The following is a 27,420-nucleotide window of genomic DNA, read 5'->3' as shown; positions in this document are numbered from 1 at the left end:
CTATTTCAAGAGAAACATCAGACAGATAGCAATTCCAGCCATCTACTGCTCTGGAACTTGCTTTCATCAGTTTCAAACAGTATTTCCTGGATTGCACTTTTCAGTTACTTGTTAGTTTCCCACACTGACTGACTCTCTCTCTTCCAACTGAAACTCCAAAGAGAGCATGTGACTCATGTCTTGAAAAACCCTCCACCTTGTCCAGCAAAACAACAGGAGTTCTTTCTTCTCAAGTTGTTATCTTAGGTAAACAATGCAGAATTGATCTTTCTGTGAGCACTGCAGAAAGAGTACTGATTAGACAGGCATGACTCCAGCAAGACAATGGTCAAGCATTTTATGATGTCAGTTCAATTAACATCTACTTGTGAAAGGTGCTTACATTCTCCAGAGATCTTGCAATGTGAATTCTTCAGTCTTTCAAATAAGATCGGTTTTAAAATGTGTGTATGAATGTGACCTACTCTAAATCGTATAAATTCTCCCCAAATATTAATATTGTTACACTTGGCGTACTTTATATTTTTCTTAATACTCAGTTTAATTCTGAGCAATGCCAGCATTTGTTGCCACACCCAGCTGTGGCTTGTTGGCATCTTTAGGTTCACGCAAGTGGGGTGGGGCCATACACAGACTGACCCAAGATGTCACATTTCCTACCCCAATTATATTAATGAACCAGACGGGGTGTTGCAACAAGAACTTGTTTTTGTGATTGGTTATTAAGAAATTGTAGATTCAATTTAAGAACCACAGCATATTTCAAGTTTTATGCCAGGATTATCACTCCAGACCCAATTAACTGACAATCCCTGTATGTTTTGAAGGGTTGGGGGGGGGGAAAGCCTTAACATCTGGAGGAAACCCACGAAAACACGGGGAGAACACTAATAATGTCACGCTAACCATGTACAGGAGGCTATGTGGTTAGAGCAGGAAAACTGGGACAAACTCCATAAATATTGTAATAAGGTTCTGAGGGAAATTTAAAAGAGCAAGTAAGGCAGCAAGATTCATATTTACAGATTTTATTTAAAAGGCAGAAAAAGTAGAGTGTTGGGAGCTGCTTAAGTGGCAGTGATTTGGAATGCATAACTTGAAAAGGATCTGGAAGTAGATTCATTTAATTGTCAAACAAACTTGATTGTATTCTGGTCACCAAAATATCAATCGATCTTGGGGCAAGAGCAATCCAATGGGACAATCGTTTCACAGAACCAGAACATGTGCAATACTGCACCTTTTTGAAGATACTGCAAACCTTTACTCAGTGCCCCCGATGTTCTTGTTGGAACACAGTGTTCACCAAAAGCTCCTTCATTTAGTGAGCAACACTCCAGCAAGATACAATGTTTGAATCCGGCGCTGTTCTCCCTGTGTCTGCATGGGTTTCTGGGTCCTCCGGTTTCCTCCCACCCTCCAAAACCATGGGGACTGTAGGTTGATTGGGCAGCACTGGCTCATGGGCCATAAGGGTCTGTCACCATGCTGAACATCTTAATTTAAAAAAAAATAAATTCTATCCATGTTATGTGGTAAATAGAATTAAATGGAATATAATTATTCAACAAGGGTGGCACAGCACCAGCACCCCAGGTTTGTCCTGATCTTTGTTACTGTCTGGGTGGAGTATGCATGTTCTCCCTGACTGCATGAGCTTCCTCCCAACGACCTGTTCTTGGTAGGTTATTTGGCCATTAAAATGATGGGCAACTGATGGGCTGATAAGGGAGAATAGCATTTGGGAAAGCAAGCAAGTAAGATGAATGGGAACGGCGGGATCCTGGTGGGAGCTGTCACAGATGACAATGGGTCAAATACCTTCCTTCCATGACGTGAAAATCTGAATATTTACTGTGCAGGTCTTCGCCACGTTGCTGATGACCAGAAGACCCACAAGAATCCAAATCTTCGTTCACAGAGTGGGCCTGTCAATTCACCAGCAAAGACTTGCTTGGCTAGTCCGACATCTCCCGTGTCTCCTCCTCCGCAGCAGCCAAAGACACCTGTGCTGGAGTTAGAAGGAAAGAAGTGGAGAGTGGTAAATATAAGCAAATAGCACCTACAGATTCCTATACAACCACGAACTAACGCAAGGTTCGCGGTATTGGATCTTACAATTACAGATCTATTATCATATAATAAAACAGAAATGTAATATTTCACAAAATTGACTTTAGTAGTCTGCCATTACACAAAGATATTGGCCATAAACATTGCACAATCAGAGAAAGAAAGAAAAACAAAAGTCCCTTCAGAATCCCTTCACCTCCAGCACACCCGCAGCCTCTACAGCTGCACGGACTCCAGTTCAACTATCAGAAACACGAGTCCCAGATCTAGACTTCTGACATGACAAGGTTCGGGAGCCTCCTTGTCCTTGGTACCCTCTCAAATCCCTGTTCCAATACCTGGTTCTCATGAGCCAGTCTAAGCCTGAAGTTGCTAGCAACTCACAGCTAGTGTGGTTTCCTTGACGCAAGTCACCAACAACTCGCCACCCATGTGTGTCCTTCGGTCACTGAGCCCTCATTGGTCCACCACCGTGGTTACTGAACTATAGGGCCAACTCCTCTGCTTCTCCTACTCAATGAGGCAAATTCTCCCTATTGTTGCTGCCCTGCCCCAGTCTGCTGCTCCCTGGAGTTTGCAAACCTTCGTGGCCGCTGCCAAGCACTGGCACTGCCATCCCGGGCCCAGGCCCCGCTGTTGCAAGATTTTAAATAAAATACCCGTCGGCTCTTTTAACGGGCCGTTTCAAGCCTGTCCAAAGCAGTAGGACTCCTGCGCGAGAGCACTGTGTCTCCATTCCCCTCTCTCCCTGGGTCTGTGACAGCTGCCATCACAGCAGCTCTGGCAGCACCATTATTTTTTTACAGCAATATTCTCCCTACCTCCATTGTGTCTTCATCATTTCTTCTTACTTCCACTCTACTCTTCTACATCTTTCTTTCATGGATCACTACTTGTTAAGAGATCGTAGAGGAGAGGTCTCAGCGTGTATTTCTAGGACGACGTTAGCAAATAGCAGAGGAAATCTGTTTAAGGTGGAAGAAAGTTTAGGCGAGACACCAAAAGTAAGTAATTTTTACAGAGAGTAGCGGGTACAAGGAATGTAGTGCTGAGGGTGTTGGAGGAGGCTGGTAAAATAGAGATTTAAAAGTCTGTTAGATTGGATATAAAGAAAAGTGAAGGGTTATTGGTATGAGGTTGGGAAGGGTTAGGTTGATGTGGAGTAGGTTTACGTGGGTCAGTGCAACATTGTGACTGAAATGCCTGTGCTGTAATGTTGTATTCATATTCCATCATGCACTTTGCCTTCGACTTTATGCACTGGACTATTTGAACCAGGGGTGTCCTAGAGGAAAACAAACAGGCAAACTATTTTCTAAATGGGGAAAAAATTGAAAATTCCCAAATTCAAAGGGACCTGGGAGTCCTTGTGCAGGATAGCTTGAAGGTAAACTGACATGTTGATTTGGTCGTGAAGGATGCAAATGCAATGCTGGCATGCATTTCAAGAGGAATAGGATATAAGAACAGGGATGTGATGTGCAGCCTTTGTAAGGCACTAGTGAGACCTCACTTGGAGTATTGTAAGCAGTTTGGGTTCCTTGTTTAAGAAAGGATGTGCTGACATTGGAGAGGGTTCAGAGGAAGTTCTCAATGATGATTCCAGGAAGGAAAGGGTTATATGAGGAGTGTTCGACAGCTCTTGGCCTGTACTTGTTGGAATTTAGGAGAATGAGGGGAGATCTCATTGAAACGTTTCGCATGTTGAAAGACATGGACAAAGTAGATGTAGAAAGGTTATTTCCCATGGTGAGAGAGTCTAGGACAAGATAGCACAACTTCAGGATTGAAGGTCATCCACTGAGAACAGAGATGCGGAGGAATTTCTTCAGCCAGGGGATGGTAAATCTGTGGTTGTGGAAGCTGTCTCTGGGTGTATTTAAGGCAAAAATTGACATGTTCTTGATTAGCCAGGGAATCAAAGGTTAGAGGAGAAGGGCAGTCAGTGGGGCTGATTGGGAAAATAGATCAGCTCATGATTAAATGGCAGGGCAGACTCGATGGGCTGAACAGCCTATGTTCTTATGGTGTGGAACTTCCACCAGCATGTAAATTATCCCTTAATCCTGGTTTCTAATTTCTAAACTATAGATTGGGATATTCATCAAATTGGGTGGAATAAGGAAGGATGAACTTATATTGTCCTAACCTTTAAAGATCACAGAATAAATCAAAGACAAAATGTGATCTTTCAACTGTAACTACTGTTACAACGTCGGAAGCAGTGATTAAGTTGCAGTTGAATTGTGACTTATTTTTGGCAATGTTGGAGCGATAAAAGATAAATCAGGACATCAGGGCATCTCTGCATGTAGCAAGAAAGCAGATAGGGTCTCAGTATGACATCGGATTCTTTTGACCATACATTCTCAAAGGGGGCCCTATGGCACCCCCTGGGGGCGACAGCATGTTTAAGTAAAAGCCTTGTTTTTTTTCACCTCACAGACTTAAATTTTTTAAATGTAGTCAGTAGAAGAGAAGTATGGATGAAACCAAAACTCAACTGCTTTGCCGGGAAAGGACGCCCATGAACTTAGAGCAGAGTTCCAGAGGGGGGCACTGCTGAAAAAAGGTTGCGACAATACCTCCTTCGCTAAAACTCTCCCTCAGTACTGCACTTACTGTCTTGGGCTTCTTGGCAAAATGTAACATAGTGTAATGATCTTTGGAAACCAGCTGAGGATGAGACCTTAGTGCATCCAACATAAAATATTTGCTGAGACGCAAGTTTCTGTTGAATATCCGCGTTCTCAAATTCAGATGGCACAAGTCGATCTGTGTGTTGATGCATGTGTTACGTTTGAAGGAAGCAAAGTGTCTTTCATTCCGAATAGATGGTTTTAATTACATATCAAGTGACTGACTTGATTAGATCATTTTGAATCACTTCTTTGATCAGCCCATATTAGTTCTAAATTTATTAGAGATGTTAAAATGATCAGTGAGGTTGTGCAGATAAACAAATGAATACTTGAATTGATGACCTGTTTGAAGTACATTAGAGTTTTAAAATATTTAAGAATGTGCACCTCTAAACTACACTTGTCAAATCTTCTCAAAAAACTAATATTTTAAACACAAGATTGTCTTGTGTAACTTATTAACTTTTAGTGAAATTGAACAACAGTGACATCTACTGTTAGAGGACTATCTGTATAATGTTGATCATTTGAAACTTGTTTGTAAATTTCAAGAGTTTGAATGTTCTTTAAAAATATATTTCAAAGTGTGTTCTTCAACAATTAGTAGAATGAGAATAGTACTTGTTTGCAAGTATGTCTTAATTGAGTCTAACATGTGGCCCACCATCCTAATCTGTATTAAACATGCTCTTTTATAATGTTAAACCATGACCTTGGCCAGTGAAGGGTGCACCACCTTATCTACCTGTGCTGCAACTTTAAGGGATCCGTGGACTTGGACAGCAAGATCCCTCTCTTCCTCAATGCCCCCTCGGTTCCCAACATTCATTGTGCAGGTCGCTACCCTTATTAGTCCTCACAAAGTGTATTAATTCACAATCGTCAGGATTAAGTTTCATCTGGAATTTCTCTGGCCAACTTGTCAACACATTAATAATATCCTCTAGTCTACAGATACCAGATACTATTTATTCTCATGTTGTATTACACAAAATGGGCGGCACGGTTGTCATAGCAGTTAGCACAACACGGGTATAGTGCCAACGACTGGGTCCGGGGATTGAATCCACGCTGTCTATAAGGAGTGTGTATGTTCTCCCCGTTTCTGCGTGTGTTTTTCTGGGGGGGGGGGGGGGGTTCCCCACTGTTCGAAACGTACTGGGGGTTGTAGGTCAATTGGAGTGTGATTAGGCAGCAGAGACTCAAGGGCTAAAATGGCTTGTTACCATGCTGTATGTCTAAAAAAAATTGAAATTGAAAATTAAATGAATAAATTTAAATTTAAAAAAAAATTATAATTGCTTTTAGTCTGCCGTAAGAAGATTCAGCAGAAGTCAGAGAAAGAGAAGCACATGGATTCACCTCCAGTGCTCCCACAGCCTCCAGAGGTGCCCCATCTCCTGGTCAACCCATGGGCAACCTGAGCTCAAGGTCCAAATCTCCAACTTGATCTGTAAGCCTGCAACGCCCTCGGCACCTTCTCGCATCCCAGTTCCGATACCTGGTACACCTTCAGTCAGTCTCAAGCCAGCAGTCCGCAACCTGATGTGAATCCTTTGACCGCAGTCACTAGCAGTCTATGTTTGATTCTGATCTCGTGCGGTGTCAGTGTAGAGTTTGCACGTTCTTTCTGTGATTTTGTGTTGGTTTCCGCCGGGTTACTGATGCCTCCGAAAGATGAGCAGGTTGGTAGGTTAACCGGCCACTGTAAATTGATCCTGGTGAGTTGCTAAGTGGTAGAACCTTGAAGAATTGATGATATGGCTAATATCTATAATGGTAAGGGGGGGGGGTGGAGGAATAGTCTGATGCTTGATGATTGTGTGGAGCACTGGGGCTATTTCTGTCCTATATTCCTCTCTCTTTCCCTGATTCTGTTAATATCAAACCTCTGAGTGACTCATGAATGAGCTGGAGAAGCAAGGTTTCCTTTGCTTGAGACTCTCTCTTACAATGCCTCACTAATACACCAGCATTAAGAATAAATAGTTTAAAAGACAAAAGACAGTGCAAAATGTAAAGAAATTTGAAAAAAAAATCATATTGTAGTCCTTAATTATGTATTCACTTTAATCAGGTAATTCCTGTAACTTAAAAAATTTAAAATTGAATCCCGCTCACTGGTGCTGTAACAGCGTTGAGTTATCTGCTATACTAATCATGTTGCCATTATAATCACACCCCCCCCTCCCAGTTACAGATAAGGCCTTACTAATATACTTAATAATATACTAATAAAGACTCTTACTAAGAAGGGATAAGGAGACACTTTAAGAGAGTCATTCCAACGGCAAGCAGCATCGACCAGCTCTTCATCCCGGGTGACGCCATTGCTGTTTCACACAACTTTTTTCAACCAGTTGCTTTGAGCAAAGCATGACCAAGGTACTCCGCTGGCTGAATATTTTCTCCCATCTTCACCAAAGGTTTATATGTTACTTCAGAGAACAATTGTGTTTACAATTTTAAACTTACTTGTTTTGATTTATTTATTTTCCTCATTTTTTTTACCGTCTGCTTGAATTCCTTCCTCCCAACTTTAAAAAGAACATTTGATTTCTTAATTAGATGTAAAAAAAGGGTGCGGACCTGCAGGGAGTGGAAACAGTGCTCCCCGCAGGTTCCTAGCACCTGTTCCTACTTCCAATGGCTCTACACGGGTTTTAAATGGTCTGTTAAAGTTGCTAATAATGGTTTAATTTAAAATCCTGTGATTGCAAAGTCTGTGAACGAGATGGCGGTGCCTGTGCTTGGTAGCAGCCACTATCGGTTGCAGACTCTGGGGAGCAGAGCACTGGCTCGAGGCACCATAAACTGGGAGAAAACCTCCTGAGTAAAAGCAGAGGAGATCACCCTATGAGACGGTGACCACAGCAGCAATCCAGCAAGGGGTTCAGCGGTTGAGGAACCCACAAAGGCTGTGGGTGACTTGAGGTTAAAGGGCTCACACAGGCTGCGGGCGGCTGGAGACTGGCTCATGAGAACCAGGTATCAGAGCCAGGATTCACGAGGGTACTGAGGGCAAGGAGTCTCCCAAAGGGCCTTGAGCTCTGAAAGCTTCCTCACCTCGGCTCGGGTCGCCGATAGTTTCAACTGAACTGGAATCTTGTGCAGCTGCAGGAGCACAGGAGGCAAATCCATGGACACTCAGTGATTCTGAAGGGCCTCTCTTTCCCTTCTCTTTATCTGACTGTAATGGGTGCCAAGCTATGCTAACGGCTAATCTTTGTGTGTCACATGGCTGGCCAAAATACAATTTTATGTAATATATTTCTGTTTTATTACATGACAATAAATATGATCTGATCTGTTGTGGGAGAGAAAATTATCTGTACTTTTAAAAAAAAGTTGTACTGAAAATTATTCTTTCCCTGGTCTCCAGTTTAAATCAATTGCTTCCATGTAGGCCAGGACGTACATTGCTTGTACAAGGTGAAGTGGAGTTTTCAAATTGAGAAAACCAGGAAATGGTGGAAACAATATTCAGCTTGTAAGACATCCTCCTTGGAGAAACAGCTTATTGCTACTCAGTTCACAAATGACCATAAGACAAGAGAGCAGAAATAGTCTATTCAGCCCATCGAGTCTGCCCTGCCATTTAATCATGAGCTGATCCATTTTCCCACTCAGCCCCACTGCCCGGCCTTCTCCCCATAACCTTTAATGCCCTGGATAATCAAGACCTATCATCTCTGCTTTAAATACACCCAACGACCTGGCCTCCACAACTGCCTGTGGCAACAAATTCCACAAATACACCACCCTTCCTCTGCATCTCTGTTCTAAGTGCACACTCTTCAATCCTGAAGTTGTGCCCTCTCGACCTAGACTCTCCCAATATGGGAAGCAATCTTTCTACATCTACTCTGTCCACGCCTTTCAACATTGAAAATGTTTCAGTGAAATCCCTCTTCATTCTCCTAAATTCCAAAATGTTCAGGCCAAGAGCTGGCAATTGCTCCTCATATAATAATTATTTCATTCTTGAAATAATCTTACGAACCTCCTCTGAAGCCTCTCTAATGTCAGCACATCCTTTCTTAAATAAGGAGCCCAAAACTGCTCACAATGCTCCAAGTGAGGCCTCGGTGGCTTATAAAGCCTCAACGTCACATGCCTGGTCTTGTATCCTATTCCTTTTGAAATGAATGCCAGCATTGGATTGGCCACCTTCACCACTGACTCATCCTGCAAGTTTACCATCAGGCTCTACTGCATGAGGACTCCCAGGTCCCTTTGCACCTGGGAATTTTTAATTTTCTCCCCATTTAGAAAATAATCTGCTCGTTTATTTCTTCTACCAAAATCATGACTGTGCATGCTCCAGCATTTTATTTAATTTGGCACTTCTCTGCCCATTCTCCTCATAGGTCAAACCTTTGATGGATTTTATTGTTATGTGGGGCTGAGGCAATTACATAACTCCAAATGCCAGATAAAGAGATGGAGAAGCATGAGTGAGATTTAAATGTCCCTGAACCATATCATTGCCTACAATTTGTACATCATATTCAGCAACCTAGAGTTTACTCACGGTGCACTTCACGCATTACCGTCATTTTAGATCAGAATATATCAAGATTCTAACGACCTTTGCTGCCTTTTATTTTATCCCTATTGATGCCAGAGGAAAAGCAGAGGTGTAAAGATTTCACAGAATTTAACTACCAGAAAGAGTGATTTTGGACAATGAGCAGAAATGATAAAACTTAAATTATAACACAGCATTAATGAAAAGGTAAGCGAAGGGGCTAGTTTATTGAACAAGAATAAGCTCCATAAGACAGAAATTGGCCTTCATTTTCCATGTACGGGTGCTCCTCAACTTACGATGGGGCTGCATTATGGAGTTCGAAAAAGAATACAGGTATACCTTGTGCAACACCAACAGTGCTGTATCAGTCCCCACACTGATCCCACTGCCCCGCCCTCTCCCAACAGCACTGTATCAGAACCCACACTGATTCCACTGCCCCGTCCTCTCCCGACAACACTGATTCAGTCCCCACACTGATCTCACTGCCTCGCTCTCTCCCGGCAGCACTGTATTAATCCCTGCAAGGTTTCCAACTGAATTAAAATAAGTGATTGACTAAGGAGGCTACAAAGAATACACCTTAGAGGAATTATCAATGTTTATTGGAAAAATCAATGATGCTAAAGATGACCTTATTTTAATGTATTTCGTGAAAGAAAATGATGCCAGTCTCATGATTATACTATCATAACTTTAAAAAAATCCTAAGTTGGTCCATCGTAAGTAGGGGAGCACGTGTAGAAAGGTCCAAGGACAGCACATAGGTGCTGTGTTAAATCTCACTCACATATGGCACCTGCTTTTTTTTTAATAAAGATGTCTTTTTGTGACTTCTTCCCTCTTGGTATTAGCTTCGTGCCTCTAAGAGAGGTATTGGCAGCATTTATTTTAGAGGGTGGCATGGTTGGCTAGCGGTTAGCGCAACACCTTTACAGCACCAGAGATCAGGACTTGAGTTCGAATCCCACGCTGTCTGAAAGGAGCATGTACATTCTCCCCGTGTCTGCGTGGGTTTTCCCTGGGGGCTCCAGTTTCCTCCCACCTTTCAAAACATTCCGGGGGTGTAGATTAATTGGGTGGTACAGACTTGGGCCAAAATGGCCTGTTACCGTGCTGTATGTTTAAATTTAAATATAAAAATTAATTTAAGTGGCATTTGACAGCTCTTGGCCTGTACTCGTTGGAATTTAGGAGAATGGGTGTGTGGGTGACTCATTGAAACATTTCAAATATTAAAAGGCAGAATAGAGTAGATGTAGAAAGGTTGTTTCCCGTGGTGGGAGAGTCTAGGACAAAAGGGCACAACTTCAGGATTGAAGTGCATCCAATTAGAACAGAAACACAGAGGAATTTCTTCAGTCATAGGCTGGTAAATCCGTGGAATTTGTTGCCACAGGCGGTTTTGGAAGCCAGGCCATTTACCTGAAAAGCCTTCAGCATTATAATTGATACAATTTAAATATTTCTTTCTCCTGCCCTGTAAATATTCTCTCATCACCTTACATATCATACCAAGAGATTGGTAAGTTCTTGATTGATTAGTCAGGACATCAAAGGTGATGCAGAGAAGGCCGAACATTGGGCTGACTGGGAAAATGGATCAGCTCATGATTATATGGTGGGGCAGACTCAATGGGCTGAATAGCCTATTTCTGTTCTTCTGTCTTATGGTCAACTTCCCTTTGAGAACGCATCAGTGATTTCTAGTAGAGAGAGGTGTTCATACAAGTTCTTGAGTAGATCAAACCAGCTAAGACGACCTGTGAGTTTTAAACAGTCAAACTGGAGATCCAGGAAGCTTCTTCAATGCAGTGGCTTAAAAATGGCAGTTTGCATGGTAGTTGCAAACTTGAAAACAGTTATTTGTTTCAATGCTGTTGAATAATTCAGCCGTAAGATGTGACATCGAAGGTAATGAGAAGGCCAGGCAGTGGGTCTGAGTTGGAAAATATATCAGCTCATGAATGAATGGTGGGGCAGACTCGATGGGCTGAATGGCCTATTTCTGCTCCTAAGTTTTATGGTCTCATGAACATCTTGCAGGAATTGACTGAACAGGACCTGCACCTGCTTTCCCTATAATTCCTGAGTTCCTGCAGCCTACAGAGTAGAGTGGTTGAGATGAAATGCAAGAATTACTTTTTTAAATTAAACAGTTTATCTTTCCTGTGGAATAGTTCTCTCATTTGACAACATCAACCCCCTACCCCACAGTCCTTTTTCAACATCCACCTACCCCAACATCTTAAAGCCAAGAGCCTGATATCCTTTCGAGTGAAATGATCAATTTTCAGTAGAGATGGTTCAAAAAGATTCACAAGAATGATTCCTGGAATGAAGAGATTAGCATATGAGGAATATCTGACATCTCTTGGACTGTTCACCTTGGAGTTCAAAAGAATGAGGACGATTTCATGGAAGCATTTTGAATGTTGAAAGGCTTGAACAAAAGTTACAAAGGTGGCAGCTACACTGCTAACTGAAGGATCGCACAACCAGATGGGTTGAGTTCAGTGAGCAAAAACTGATTTATTGCAGGCTGCCTGGCTGGTCTTATACTCCCAGCCTGGACCTGGCTGAGAACCGCACTGGGGGGCCCCGACGTCTCCGGGGCGTCACGTGAGTCCCCAAGCACGGACTTCTGAGCCCGGTACCAAGATCGAAAGGAAACCCCCAACGGCACCATTTTGGCCAGCTGCCCCGCTGCGTGCGTGACAAGTGGGGCCAGTTCGCCTGCCTAATGGTGTATCACCACACAGCCACCCCCAGAACCGACGTCAATGTCCTTTTTTGCCAGGCGGCCTTGCTTCTTGGGTTGGGCCACAACTACTGGTTTGGTGGGGTCGAGGTGGGCTGGCTTTAACCTGTCTACCATAAACAGTTCCCTCTTACCACCAATATCCAGTGTGAAAGCGGATCCTGAACACTGGATGACTTTGTACGGCCCTCATATGGTCTTTGTAGAGGTGCTGTGGACGGGCCCCCGCCTGATAAAAACGTACTCTGCGGAGTACAGCTTGCTGGGGATGTAAGATGCCCGTGTGCCATGTCTGGGCAGTGGTGGGGATGTGAAAGAGTCCAACTGGGCTTGGAGGCGGGGAAGCAGACTGTGTGGTGACGAACTCACTGGGTAGGGCTAGCGGTGCATGGTAGACCAGCTCAGCTGATGAGGCCTGTAGGTCTTCTTTGGGTGTCGAGCGGATGCCCAGGAGAATCCAAGGCAGCTCATCCACCCAGTCGGTGCCGGTGAGGTGGGCCATAAGTGCCAACTTAAGGTGGCAGTGCAATCGCTTGACTAGCCCATTGGCCTGTGGGTGATAGGCCGCAGTGTGATGTAGCTCGATCCCCAGCCTGTTGGTGAGTTGTGCCCAGAGTGCAGAGGTGAATTGGGTGCCCTGATCACTGGTGAGGTGGTTCGGGACGCCGAACCGGGCAACCCAACCGTTCAAAAGTGCTCGGGAGCAGGAGTCTGTGGAGGCATCTGGCATCGGGATCGCCTCAGGCCAATGAGTGGTGCGGTCTACCACTGTGAAAAGGTACCAGTTACCTCGGGAAATGGGTAAGGGTCGGACGATGTCCACATGTATGTGCCTGAACCGTTCACGGACGTGTTTGAAATCTTGTACGGGTGCTCTGGTGTGCTTGTGTACCTTGGAAAGCCCAGTCCGCAATCTGCTTCTGAAGCCCATGCCAGACGAAACGTTCTGCTACCATACGGACCGTGGACCTGATGGAAGGATGGAAAAGGTCATGGATATGTTGGAAGACTTGCCTACACCACTGCTGGGGAATCACTGGTCGCAGGGTGCCCAGGGAGACATGGCACAGGACGGTGCCCTCACCGTGAAGAGACAGGAGGTCTTGGAACTGCAGGCCCGTGATGGTAGTCCTGAAGGCCCGTGTCTCCTCGTCGGACTTCTGGTCCCAGGCAAGCTGGTTGAAGTCGAGGCCGGGTGTCAGCACGCAAATGGCCGGTCATGAGAGGGTGTTAGCGACCATGTTGTCTTTCCCCGCCTTGTGCCAAATGTCCGTGGTGAACTCTGACATGAAGGAGAGGTGATGCTGTTGGCGAGCCGACCAGGGATCTCTTGCCATAGCAAGCACCTGAGTGAGGGGTTTGTGGTCGGTAAAAATGGTGAAAAGCCTCCCCTCCAAGAAATAGCAGAAATGATGCACCACCAGGTGCATGCCCAGCAACTCACGATTGAAAGTGCTTTACTTGCGCTCTGGCGGGCGAAGAAGTCGGCTAAAGAATGCCAGTGGTTTCCACTGTCTGTTCATCTGCTGCTCCAGGATGGCACAGACAGCTGTGGCAGATGCATCGATGGAGAGCGCCATATCCAGGTCGGTGCATGGGTGGACGAGCAGGGTAGTCTTCATGAGGGCATCTTTTGTGGCTTCGAATGCCCTGCTGGCCTCTGGAGTCCAGGCGAGTGTCTTGTCTTTGGCCACGATGAGGGTGAAGAGCAGCTGCATGATGCGCGCAGTACCTGGAATGAAGCGGTTATAGAAATTGACCATACCCACGAACTCCTGTAGCCCCTTGAGGTTGTCCGGGGGTGGGAACTCCCTGATTGCAGCGACCTTCGTAGCGGCAGGTGTGGCTCCTTCGGCCGTGATGGTATAGCCCAGGAACTGCATGGACACTTTTCCGAACTGGCACTTGGCCGGATTGATCATTAGGCCAAAGTTGGCCAGTTGGGAGAAGAGGGTGTGCAGGTGAGACTTGTGTTGTGCCCAGTCTCTGCTGGCGACAAGGATGTCGTCCAGGTAAATGAATACGAAATTCAAATCCCTGCGCACTGTGTCCATAAGGCGCTGGAAGGTCTGGGCAGCGTTCTTGAGCCCAAACGGCATGCATAGGAATTCGAACAAGCCGAAGGGGTTAATGATGGCCGTTTTGGGTATGTCCTTGGGGTGCACTGGGATTTGGTAATACCCGTGCACCAGATCAACCTTGGAGAATACCCTCACACCGTGCAGGTTGGCTGTAAAGTCCTGGATGTGAGGGATCGGGTAACGGTCAGGTACTGTCGCGTCGTTAAACCATCGATAATCTCCGCAAGGGCGCCAGCCACCGGAGGCGTTCGGGACTAGGTGGAGTGGTGAGGCCCAAGGACTGTCGGAGCTTCGAATGATCCCCAGCTCCTGCAGATGCGAGAACTCTTTCTTCACTATTTGGAGCTTATCTGATGGGAGCTGGCGTGCCTTGGCATGGACCAGCAGACCTTGGGTGGGGATGTATTGAAACACCCCGTGGTGTGGTGAGGCGGCAGAGAACTGCGGCTTGAGGAGGGACAGGAACTCGTCTAGGATATGCTGAAACTTGTCCTTGGGCGTTCTGACTGTGTCCATCTGCAGCTGCTCTGTGCAGGAGACGTTGAGGCGAACGGATTGGAAGGTATGGGCATCTACCAGTCGCCTACCTCAAATGTCGACCAGGAGTCCGTGGGTGAGGAAGAAGTTGACACCCAGGATGGCATTTGGAAGGGACGAAACGGTGAACCTCCACGATCTGCTGGCCAATCTGGAAGTGGACAGTTTTGTCTCAATACGTACAGATTTCCGTCGATTTGGCTGCAGAGGGGAGGTCCTTGAGGCTGGTTCCAGGTCTCGATGACTGTGGCCGGGATGACGCTGATCTGGGCCCTGGTGTTGACGAGAAAGCATCAGTCGCTGACTGAATCCCGCAGGTAGAAGGTGGTATTCTTGGCCAGCCGCCGCAGCCATTAACAGCAGCTGGCCTGCTCGTTTTCCTGGAATGAGCAGGGCTGACGACACCTCCGAGCCTTGGCTCCCCAGCACTGGTGGAAGAAGCAGAGGCCTCAAGTGGATGACTTGCTTCTGGTTATGCTCTTTGAGGCCCCTGTGGGGCTGGGTGTTCCACCGCAGCACTAGAGGAAGGCTTGGCATGGTCATGTCTGTGACTCGTAACCTGCTGGACTTCTGAGCCCTCTGGGAATTGTTTGAGCCATAGCTCCTGAGCCTTTTGAGCGACCTTCCTAGGGTCGATGAAGCACTCCTGGGACAGAAACGGCCGGATGTCTTCAGGCAGATGGTCGAGGAAGATGCGCTCAAAGAGTGGGCAGTTGGTGTGATCGCCCATGAGTGCGAGCATCTCGTCCATTAACTCGATTGAAGTTCTGTCCCCCAAGGCATCGAGGCGCAGCATCTGAGGCCGAGGGAGCTGGTGAGCACCCGCTTGATGGTCCCATACTTATCTTCTGCAGATGGGTGCTGAACGAGGTGCAGCACTCGTTTGGTGGTGGCCTGGTCCAGGGGGGGGCGATCACATGATAAAACTTGGTGGAATCCAATGAAATCTGGCGAAGGTGAAACTGACCCTCCATGTGCTGAACCAGGTCTCCGGCTCCTGAACCCAGAAGTCAGGAAGCTCGATGACTATAGCGTTGATCGAAGGGTCATTCATGTTGGGTTCAAAGACATTTGAACCTGTCGGGGTCACCAATTGTAGCGGCAGCTACACTGCTAACTGAAGGATCGCACAACCAGACAGGTTGAGTTCAGTAAGCAAAAACTGATTTATTGCAGGCTGCCTGGTTGGTCTTATACTCCCTGCCTGGACCTGGCTGAGAACCCTGCTAGGGGGGCTCCGACGTCACTGGGGCGTCACTTGGATCCCCAAGTGCGGGCTTCTGAGCCCGGTGCCGAGGTCGGGAGGATACCCCCGACGGTGCCATTTTGGCCAGCTGCCCCGCCGCGTGCATGACAAGTGGGGCCGGTTCGCCTGTCTAATGGCATACCGCCACAGTGGCAGAGTTTTTCACTTGGTAAGGGGTTCTAGATCAAGAGGGCATAACTTCAGGATTAAAGGGCGGCCATTTAAAACAGAGATGTGAAGAAATTTCTTTAGCTAGAGAGTGGTGAACCTCTGGAATTTGCTACCACGGACAGCTGTGGCAGGCAGGTTGTTGGGTGTATTTAAGGCAGAGGTTGATAAAGGTATGAATTGTCAAGGGATTAAAGGTTTGGGGAGAAGACAGGGAAGTGAGGCTGAGTGGGAGAATGGAATACGATGGAATGGCTGAGCGGACACAATGGGCCAAATGGCCTCTTGCTCCTATATTTTTGGTCTTATGGTAGTAGAAGAATACTTGGTGCTTGGATTTGATCCAGGTTCTCCTCTCCCTGTACTCTTTTAGATGTGCCTGGTTCAACTGCCCTGTAACTGATTGTCAACCCAAAGGAAGGAATCCAAAATTACATTCACTTTAATTACCAGATTTCTCTGAGGGGTGGGGATGGGGGAAACATTCAGAATGGGTGGTGTTTCAATTTTCTAGTAAATGTTTTCTTATTTTTCTTTTAGGAATATCAAGAGAATGAAAAAAACCTAGTCATTTCTGAGGCAGAATTGAAACATGTGGCCTATGTCTATAAGTGTAACAATTCCATGCTGAAAGTTCAGGGCAAAATCAATTCTATAACAATTGGTAAGTATATATAAAGAATTATAGAGCTGATCATGATCACATCTCCTCCACATTATTGCTTTTGTATTTGCATCGCACAGCCTGGCTCATTTAAGCCATTTTTTCTATTTCAGATTCCTGTAAAAAACTTGGCCTCGTGTTCGAAAATGTGGTGGGAATAGTTGAAATCATCAATTCGCGGAATGTGGAAGTTCAGGTGAGGAATAACTTGCCATAACCCAAGTAAAAATTGCAAGATAAATTTAGAGTTAAACAAGAAAGCGGATGCCTCGATTGTTATTCCAGACACAAAAGAGGAGGAGAAACTAGCAGGTCACGCAACATTCTTTATGCAGCAAAGATACATAACCAACAATTTGGGCCTGAGCCCTTTAGTCAAGGTAGGAGCAAAAAGCAGGCAGGTGCATGCATAAAATGGTGGGGGTTGGGGGAAGAACTGGATATACTTGAGTCTGCATTTAGCACGTTGATAGCCAGACAAGCAATTTTAATGAAATGGAAAGTTGACTCTTCATACCCATACTCAGTGGTTATATGATGTAATGTCCTATTTATGCTTGGAAAAAATTAGATATAACGTTATAGATAGAAAGTTTAAATTTGAAAAGATGTGAGGCCCATTCAGAGAATATTCTCATGATTGACAGATTTCAATAACTTGGATGCTCCGGCGATTCTGTCTAGTTTCTGAAGGTTGCTATTCGATCCATATCTTTTTTTTCCTACAAGGTATCTTGATTAGAGGGAGGGGGGTAGGTTAGATTTAGTTTTTTTTGTTGATTTTTAAAAAAATTTTTAGATTTACCTATTATATATGGGTAAATTATGTTTGTCCTTGATCATAATTATCATATTAGACTAGGGGTTCCCAACCTGGGGTACATATAACCCCCAGTGGTACATTTGCACTTTTCAGGGGATACATTGGGTCTGAGAGAATAACCACTACTGTACAATACATGGTGTTGTAATCTGCAGTCAGATTGCACAATGTTGTGTTTTTTTTATCCTTAATTTTTAGGGGTACACGGGAACCTATAAAAATGCTCAAGGGGTACAGAGAAACAAAAAGGTTGGGAACTCCTGCATTAGACAGTTATGTCATGACAAAGACTTGATATAATGTAACCCAATGGGTTTCTATCCAGAATTATTTTTAAGAAATAATGTTAAATCCACAAATATGGATGGATTTGAATTACATTTATATTAATTTGAGAAATCTATATGATAGGACACATTTTTTTGCTATATTAGTAGACTGTATGTAGGATTAATAACTCAATAAAAATATTTTTAAGAGTCAGGGGAGCAGCACAAGTTGATGTAGGTGGAAAGGCAGAAGAGAAAAAAGTTGGGAAGTGATAGGGAGGAGGTGAATGGAGGGAAAAGGACGGAGAGCTTGACCGGAGAAGTTGGAGAGTGTCCAGACGGAATATTAAGTGTTGTTCTTTCAATGTGTGTGTGGGCCTTGGTTTGACAGTGGATAGACATGTTGCCACGGCAGTGGGGCATGAAATTGAGATGGTTAGCCACTGGGAGATGCCCCCCCCGCCCCTCACCATTGCTGTGGACAGAGCCAAGGTGCTCAGCGAACTGATCTCCCAGTCTGCATCCTGTCTCATAGTGCAGAGGCCACAATGGGAGCACCGGATGCAGTAGATGACTCATACAGATTCACAAGTGAAGTGAAGTGTTGCTTCACTTGGAAGGACTGTTTGGGGGCACGAACAGGGATGATAGAGGAGGTGTCTGCGCAAGTAGACTGCCTCCTGCGGTCACGGGTAATTACTGAGGGGTTGATTGGTGGGAAGGGATGAGTGGACGGGGGAATCGCAGAGGGAGTGGTCCCTGTGGTACGTAGGTAGAAAGGGGATGATTTGTCTGGTTGTACAATCACATAGTAGGGGGCCTGCTTGTGGAATCACACAGTAGTTGGTGGATATCGTGGAGGATATGTTGGATGCAGAGGCTGCAAGGGTGGTAAGCGAGGGCAGGGGGAATCCTGTCTTTGTTGCATCTAGGGTCAGAGGGGGCCAGGCCAGTTGGTGCAGGAAATACATGCAATGCAGGTAAGGACCAAGTTGATGCTGCTAGAGGGGAAGCCGTGAAGAAGGTGAACATCTTGGATGCTATGACTGGAAGCAGGTGCGACAGAGGAATTGAGAGAAAGAAATGGAATCTTGACAAGCGACAGGCTGTGAAGAGGTGTAGTCGAGGTAATTGGAGGAGGGTGTAGAAGATGTCTGTCAAGAATTTGTCTCCCAAGATGGAGACAGAGAGATTGAGCAAAGGGAGAGTGTTGCTGGAATGGACCAAGTGAATTTGAGGTTGGTCTGAAATTTGGCAGAAAAGTGGATAAAGTTGACGAGCTCATCCTGGGTGCATGCTGCAGCTTTAACGTAGTTGTCAAAGTAGTGGAGGAAGAATGAGGGGCCTTGCCTGTGGGTTTCCAGCTGGATTGCTCCACAACAAAAAGGCAGGCATAGCTGGGGCCCATGTGGGTACCCATGGCTACCCGTTTGACTTAGAGAAAGTGGGAAGAGTCAAAGGAGATGATAGTTTTGTGAGGCAGAGGAATGTGGTAGTGGAGGGGTCTAGCCCCCTACTATGTAATCCTACAACCAAAAATATCAACCCCTCTCTGCCTACAGGGACTGTTCCTTCCGTGACTCACTCATCCCTTCCCACCAGTTGCCCCCTCGGTTCCTACCCGTGACCAAAGGAAATGCTACACGTGCCCACACCTCCTCCTCACCACTATTCAGGACCCCAAACAGTTCTTCCAAGTGAAGCAACACTTCTCTGGTGAATGTGCAGGGGTGGTCTCCTCTCCATCAGAGAGACTGGGTGCAGACTGTGAGATCGCTTCGCTGAGTACCTTTGCCTTGCCTGCTGCAATAACAGAGACTTCCCAGTTGCGAACCATTTCAATCCCCCTGCCCATTCCCACATGTCTGTCCATGGCCTCATGCACTGCAAAACTGAGGCCACCCTCAAATTAGAGGAACAACACCTGATATTCCCTCTGGACACTCTCTGACAAGACAGCATTACTTGGGTCCCTTCCCTTTCTCTCTCTCTCTCTATTCCTATCACTGTTTCCCTTTCCTCCATTTCCTTCCCCGATCACCCCATCTTTTTTCTGCTTACCTCTACCCACCTGGACCGGCTTTTAGCTTAAACCTTGACAAAGGACTCAGGCTTGAAATGTTGGCCATGTATCTTTGCCACATGAACAATGCTTGCTGCCTGACCTGCTAGTTTCTCCAGCACTTTTATGCAAGTCAGATTCGCTAGATGATAAACCTACAGAATTTTTTTCTGCTTTGTGAAAATTTGCATCAGTTAGTTTTGCAGTGGTATATTAATTGAAATGTTAGTTATTAAGTGCACAGAATACACCAGGTTATTTCAACCTGGTTTATCTCATAATGAAGCGTGCAAAGACTCGCTTCCATTCATAACACACATCTGATCCCATTGTCCTAAATTTAAATTCAGATGTAACCACTTTTTTGTAAAGAGAGACCAACCTGTTCCTCAAAGCCATTTATCGGTCAAGATTTTTCTTTGAAAACAGTTTCAAGTTTGTAAAGTAGAACACAAAAATCTGCACACACTGGTTGAAGTTAAAAAAAACACACACACACAATGCTGGAGAAACTCAGCAGGTCGAACAGTGTCCTTTAAATAGCAAAGGTAAAAATACATAACCGAAATTTCGGGCTTGAGCCCTTCATCAAAGTATGGTAAAATGTCGCCAGGCATCCCAAGTTTGTAGAGCAACCCTCCTTTCAAAATGATTGCTGATAAATTAGACTATAAGTCATAGGTACAGAATGAGCCATTCAGCCCATCATGTCTGCCCAAATTTAATCATGAGCTGATCCATTTTCCCACTCAACCTCACTCCCCAGCTTTCTCCCCATTACCTTTGATGTCCTGGCTAATCAAGAACCTATAAATCTCTTTGTATGGTATGGAAGGTGATGAGAGAATGTTTAGTGGGCAGGAGAAAGGAAGGTTTAAACGATATCAATTTTAATGCTTAAAGTTTTTCAGGTAAGATGGATTAACTTTTTAAACAAAAGAACCACATGTGCGATACGCCAAACCTCTGGCACTATGCCCCTCTCTAATGACCTTTGAAAAATCACGGTCAGAGCATCTGCTATTTCTTCCTTGACTTCCCTCAAGGTCCTGGGGAAAATCCCATCGGGACCTGTAGACATTCATCTTTATATGCTTCAAAAGCTCCAATACCACCTCATTCCTGATCCCTACATTTTCCATAATTACACCTTTTGTTTCCCTTATATGGCACAATTCAACATCCTTCTCCCTAGTGAATACTGAAGAAAAGAGCTTGTTCAAAATCTCCCCCATCTCAATTGGCTCCGCACACAGTTGTTCACCCTGGTTCTCTGAGGGACCAATTTTATCCTTCACTCTCCTTACAAATTTACATATTTGTAAAAACCCTTCAGATTTATTTTCACCCTGTTCGCTATAGCCATCTCGTACCTTCTTTTCGTCTTCCTAATTTCTCTCTTAAGATTCTTGTTTACATCTTGTTTTTTATACTTAATGTAGGCCTCGCTTTTTATTCAAACCAACTTTCTAATCTCCCTTGAAAACCATAGCTCTCTCAAACTTTTGGCACTGCCTTTTATCCTAACAGGAACATAAAGATTCTGTACCCTCAAGACTTCCAATTCTCCTCTACCTCCTTCCCAAAAAACAAATCAGCTCAAACCACTCTCTGCAAATCCTTTCTCATTTCATCAAATCTGCCTTTTCCCCCACTCTCTGCAAATCCTTTCTCATTTCATCAAATCTGCCTTTTCTCCACTCAAAAACCTTTGTCGGACCAGACCTATCCTTTTCTATAATTCTTTGGCTTGGCTTCGCGGACGAAGATTTATGGAGGGGGTAAAAAAGTCCACGTCAGCTGCAGGCTCGTTTGTGGCTGACAAGTCCGATGCGGGACAGGCAGACACGATTGCAGCGGTTGCAGGGGAAAATTGGTTGGTTGGGGTTGGGTGTTGGGTTTTTCCTCCTTTGCCTTTTGTCAGTGAGGTGGGCTCTGCGGTCTTCTTCAAAGGAGGTTGCTGCCCGCCAAACTGTGAGGCGCCAAGATGCATGGTTTGAGGCGTTATCAGCCCACTGGCGGTGGTCAATGTGGCAGGCATTTCAATTATATTGAAACTAATGGTACCATGATCACTTGATCTGAAGTGCTCCCCAACACACACCTCTGTTACCTGCCCTATCTCATTCCCCAACAGTAGATCCAACACTGCCCCTTCTCCAGTGGTTACCTCAACATATTGCTGCAAAAAAACTATCCTGCACGCATTTTACAAATTGTAATTGAAGCAGGTTGTGTGAAGGAAAGTGGTTTTTTGAAAGTGTTGATAAGAATCCAGGACGTACACATTCCTGTTAAAGTGAAGGGTCAGACATGCAAGCGAGGTGACGAGGGAAATTCAGTCTCTCTTCAAGGGCAAAGAGGCACCTTGGGGCAGGTATAAGCAGCTGGGATCAAGGGTATACTTGGTGGAGTTTTGGGAACTGAGCAAGCTAAAAAAGGACATCAGGAGGGCAAAAAGGGAACAGGAGATAGCTTTGACAGACAACATTGAGATGAGCACAACACTATTACAGCAACAGGGCTTGAATTTAGTGCTGTTTGCAAGGAACCTGTACATTCTTCCTGTGTCTGTGTGGGTTTTGCATGGGACCTCTGGTTTTCTCCCAACCTTCAAAACGTTCGGACTTTGAGGTCGATTTGGGTCTAATGGGTCCAAATTCTACTGTGCTATAAATAAAATATATATTTTTTAAAATCCAAAGAAATTGTGTAAGTACATAAATGAAGTAAGAGTAACGAGAGAAAAACATGGGACCTCTCCAGAATTGCTGTGGTCAACTCTATTTGGAGCTCAGGAGATCAGCAAGGTCCACATTTGGTAATTCTGCTTTTACTGCAGATAAAGACATGAGGACTGGGGAACTTGGGGCAATCAATGGTAATGTATTGAGATCAGTTAGTATTACCATTGAGGAAAGCTCAATGTGTTGATGCAAGTGAAGGTGGACAAATCTGGGCGTCGTCCAAAGACACAGTGGCAACCTGGAGAGGAAATTGCAAGAGCCCTAGCTGAGATTTATGAGTTCACTGAGTCGACAGAAAACTAGAGGGTTGCAAAGGTTGTAGCTCTATTCAAGAAGGGCTGCAGCGAAAAGCCTGGGAACTGCAGGACAGAGAGCCTTACATCTGTGGTTGGTAAGTTACTAGATTTAGAGGGAGATGTACATGCACTTGGATGGACAAGGGCATTGTATATGTATTTCAGCAACACATTCAATAAAGTTCTGCAAGATAGGCTGCTTTGGAAGGGTGGATCACGTGGGATCCAAGCAGAAGGGATAGAAAATGAAAATGGTGATGGTGGAGAGTTGTTTTCCAGTCAGGATGTCTGTGACAGTGCTGGGCCACAGGATTTGGTGCTGGGCCGACCCATTGCCGTTTGTCATATATGTCAATGATTTAGGAAAAAAAAGTACGTGATATAATTTGCAGTTGATACTGAAGTGTCTGGTATCGTAGATAGTGGAGACTGTTGCGAAAGATGGAAGCAGGATCTTGATCAGATGGGCAGAGGAACGTTTGATAGAGAAATGTGAGGTGTTGCGTTTTGGGAAGTCTAACATGGGTAGGATTTAGAGTGAATGACAGTGATTTGAGGAGTGTTATAGACCAGAGGGATCCAGGCATACATATACATAGTACAAAGTGGTGTCACAGATATATAGGGTGGTCAAAAAGTTAGTGCAGCACAGTTAGTGCCAGGCCGTTACGGCACCAGTTACACAGTTTGAATCCTCCGCTGACTGTAAGGAATTTGTATGTTCTCCCCTTGTCTGCGTGGGTTTCCTCCGACCCTTCAAAGCGTACTGGGGTTGTTGGTCAATTGGGCAGCATGGACTCATGGGTCGGAAGGCTTTTGGCACATTGGCCTTCATCAATCAAAGTATTAAGTACAGAAGTTGGAAAGTGAAGTTCCAGTTGTACAAGACACTGGTGAGGCTCCTCTTTGGAGGATTGTGCTGCAGAAAAGATGGTGCTATCAGGTCTTGGGGGCCTGAACTACAGAGAAAGGTTGAGGAGTTAGGAGCACAGGAGGATGAGGGGTGATCTCAGAGACGTGTATAAAATCATGAGAGGATTAGATCGGGTGAACGTACAGAGTCTTTTGCCCAGAGTCGGGGGAATCGGTGAGGAGGGGGAGAGACTTAACAGGAAACTGAGAGATAACTTACAATTTTTGTGGGTATATGAAACGGGCTGATGGAGGAGGTGGCTGAGCCAGGTACTATTGCAGTGTTTTAGAAACATTGTATAGGTACATGGATAGAATATGTTTAGTGAGATATAGGCCAAATGCAGGCAGGTGGGACCTTTTGGTCAGCATGGGCAAGTTGGTACTGGCGCCCATTAGTACAAGAGAAAGAGAAGCAAGATTCCTTTCAGAGTCACTGAGTGTCCTTGCATTTGCCTCCAGAGCTCCTGCAGCCTCAGCCGCTGCACCGACTCCTGTTTGATTCTTCGGCAACTTGAGCTCCAAATTCAAACCTCTGACATAACCAGGAAGCCTTCAGGGACCTTCTTGCCCTCAGCATGCTCTCGAATCCAAGTCCCAGTACCTAATTTTCATGAGCGTCCTTCAGCTGTTGAAGCCATCGCTGGTCTGCTGCTGTGGTCACCATCCTGTAGGGTAATTTTCTCTGCTTCCCCTTCTCAAAGGGGGGGGGGGGTGGGGGCTTTCTCCTCATTTCTGGTGCCATGCACCAGTCTGCTGCTTCCCCGGAGTCTGCAACCCCTTGTGGCCACTGCCAAGCACCGACCCACACTGTTGCGGGACTTTAAAATAAAACACTGTCGGCTCCTTTAGCAGTCCATTTAAATCCAGGCAGTTAAACCCTTTGAGCAGCGCTGTCTCTCCACTGTCCCAGGTCTGCACCAGCCTCAGAGTTGCCATTACAACAGCTCTGCTACTTTAAGTGAATATTTTAAAACAGAGTGTAGCTGTGCAGTCAGTCATTCAATTTTGTGTCATACCATACAGGAGACAATCCTTAACAACTTTACAGTACCACCCTTAAACTTGGAAACTAATATTCATGATTGATAGGTATTTCTTTTTTTCCAAGATTGACACAAGTTGATGAAACATATATTAGAGTAAACAAAAAGCAAAAAATGCGAGAAATTTGTAATTAAAACAAAATGCTGGAAAAATGTAATGGGTCTGGCAGCATTTATTAGACCGAAGTTGTCAATGACCTTTCATTGGGTTCTGCTGAACTGAAACATCAACTGTTTTTCTCTCTCCACAGCTGTGGTTTGACCTGCCGAGCATTTACAGCATTTTCTATTTTTGTTTATTAATGTGTAACACTTCTATTTATGAATATAAAATAACTATTAATTCTGTTATGCTCTAAATTAAAGCAGCTCTGACTTTGCTCTCAAGCCTGCAGCTCACCACGGGTTAACACTGGAGGGATTCATTTTACATGTGAAACATGAAAGTCTGCAGATGCTGTGATTGTAGTAAAAACACAGAATTGCTGGAGGAACTCAGTCAGTCTCGTTGTGCCCATAGGAGCTAAAGATGTTTAATTAACATTTCAGGCCTGAGCCCTTCTTCAAGGTATAGATAAAAGCAAGCGGGTGCCAGAATTAAATGAAATGACAGGGGGGAGGTGTATAGACCAACAGATAAAAGGTGTTAATTGGATAATGGAGAAGATGCTAGGAGAAAGGAAAGGTGAGAATTGATTGGGGGGGGGGGGCGGAGGGCGAATTCGGCTCTTAATCCAAAGCTGGGGTGAAAGTGACAGAGGGTAAAGGGGAGTGATTGAGCTAGAGGAAAGGAGACCAGTTTTTTTTGGTGGTGGTGATGATGAAAACTGAGAAGATGATGTTAATGCTATCCAGTTGGAGGGTTCCCAGACAGAATATGAGATGTTGTTCCTCCAATATGCAGGTAGTCTCAGTATGGCAGTGCACAGATGGAATATCTAAATTAATTTAATAGCAGTAAGCAATGACAACAGTGGTTAAAAGGAGTCTCAAATGGGATAAGTATTTATCTGTGGCAGGGGATATTGTTCTGAAAGAAGGTTTCCAATCCTTGTTTGTAAATTTCTAAAGTTTATGAATAGTTTGCTCCTTTTGAAAATAATGTTCAACATTCTGGAATCTCTCTTCAACAATTAAATCAGCTAAATAGCACTAATGTTTAATGATCTATTACTAAACTGTGCATTGACTTTGCAGGTCATGGGCAAAGTACCGACTGTATCCATCAATAAAACAGAGGGCTGCCATATATACCTCAGTGTAGAGTCATTAGGGTGTGAGATCATCAGTGCCAAGTCTTCTGAAATGAACATCCTAATTCCTCACGGCGAAGATTATGTAAGTTTTACACCCTCGAGTACTTAGTTGACCTTTCAAGATGATGTGTTACAGATTGGATAAGCAGAAGATATTTTTGTGCTATCTTGCCATCCATATGGTGACCATGGTGTTTTGCCTATTAGGTTATAGAATCAGATTGTCATGAATGTATAACAAAATTTGTTGTTTTGAGACAGCAGTGTTGTGCATTACAGGTATAAAAATTGCTATAAACTTCATTTCCTTAAATACACTATTTTTAAAAAAGTGAGGTAGTGTCTCTGGTTCATTGTCCGTTCAGAAATCTCATGGCAGAGAGGAAGGAGCTGTTTTGTACAGTTGGGTGTTCATCTTCAGGCTCCTGTACCTCCTTCCTGATGGTAGCAGTGAGAAGAGAGCATGGCCTGGGTGATGAGGATCCTTGTTGATAGAAGCTGCTTTCTCAAAACACTTCCTCTTGTAGATATCATTTAATGGAGTGAACACTAATGCCCATGATGGTGGTCTGTAGTTTGTCAGAATTCCATGGTACACCTGTAGAAATTTGCAAGAGTCTTTAGTGACAGATCAAATTCTTCATAAAGCATAACTGTTGGTGAGCCACTTTCATGATTGCATTGACATGGAGGTCCTGGACAGCTTCTCAGAGATGTTGACACCAAAGAATTTTGAAGTTCTTTACTCTTTACACTGCAGACCTTTTAATGAGGATTGGTTTGTGTTCTCTTGGTTTCTCATTCCTGACATTGAGTGCTAGGTTGTTGTGACACTTCTCAACTAGCTGATCGATCTCCCTCCTCTACAATTACTCATTGCCTTCTGCGGTTTTGCCGACAACTGTGGTGTCATCATCAAATTGGTATGACACCACGGTTGTACGGAGGGTGATTAAAACTATTGAGAAGATCACTGGGATCTCACTTCCCTCTATCATATGAGATCTACAGGAAGTGATAGTCAAAGAGGGCTCAGAAAATCATTGAGGACCCTTACCATCCAGCCCACACTATCTTCAAGGAAGAGGGAGGTACAGGAGCATAAAAACCAGAACTGTCAGGCTGGAAAACAGCTTCTTCCCACAGGCAGTGAGACTGCTGAACAATCCAAGAAACCCACAAGTTATTTTGATATATATTTATTTGAGATTGCTACGTTTATATACATGTGGTGGGATGAGTAGAGTGTGCAGTGTTTATGTAATGTGTGTATCAAGTGTGTTTGTAGAGTGTGTGTGTAGAA

General features: G+C 44.7%; 1 protein-coding gene across 3 annotated transcripts in view; it reads left to right on the top strand.

Annotated features, from left to right (window-relative positions):
• LOC138748361 (adenylyl cyclase-associated protein 2-like) overlaps positions 1-27,420 on the top strand; it is a 224,855-nt gene that overhangs the window by 195,736 nt on the left and 1,699 nt on the right. For all 3 annotated transcript variants that reach the window (XM_069908429.1, XM_069908420.1, XM_069908412.1), the window contains 4 exons: positions 1,863-2,041; positions 16,583-16,706; positions 16,820-16,902; positions 26,059-26,199. In XM_069908429.1, coding sequence (XP_069764530.1) covers positions 1,863-2,041; positions 16,583-16,706; positions 16,820-16,902; positions 26,059-26,199 — 527 coding nt within the window. The remainder of the gene's footprint in view (positions 1-1,862; positions 2,042-16,582; positions 16,707-16,819; positions 16,903-26,058; positions 26,200-27,420) is intronic.

This window comes from Narcine bancroftii, chromosome 1 (genome assembly GCF_036971445.1).
Source record: "Narcine bancroftii isolate sNarBan1 chromosome 1, sNarBan1.hap1, whole genome shotgun sequence".
Taxonomy (NCBI): Eukaryota; Metazoa; Chordata; class Chondrichthyes; order Torpediniformes; family Narcinidae; genus Narcine; species Narcine bancroftii.
Note: the sequence above shows the minus strand (reverse complement) of the source record. Positions and strands in the feature narration are given on the sequence as shown.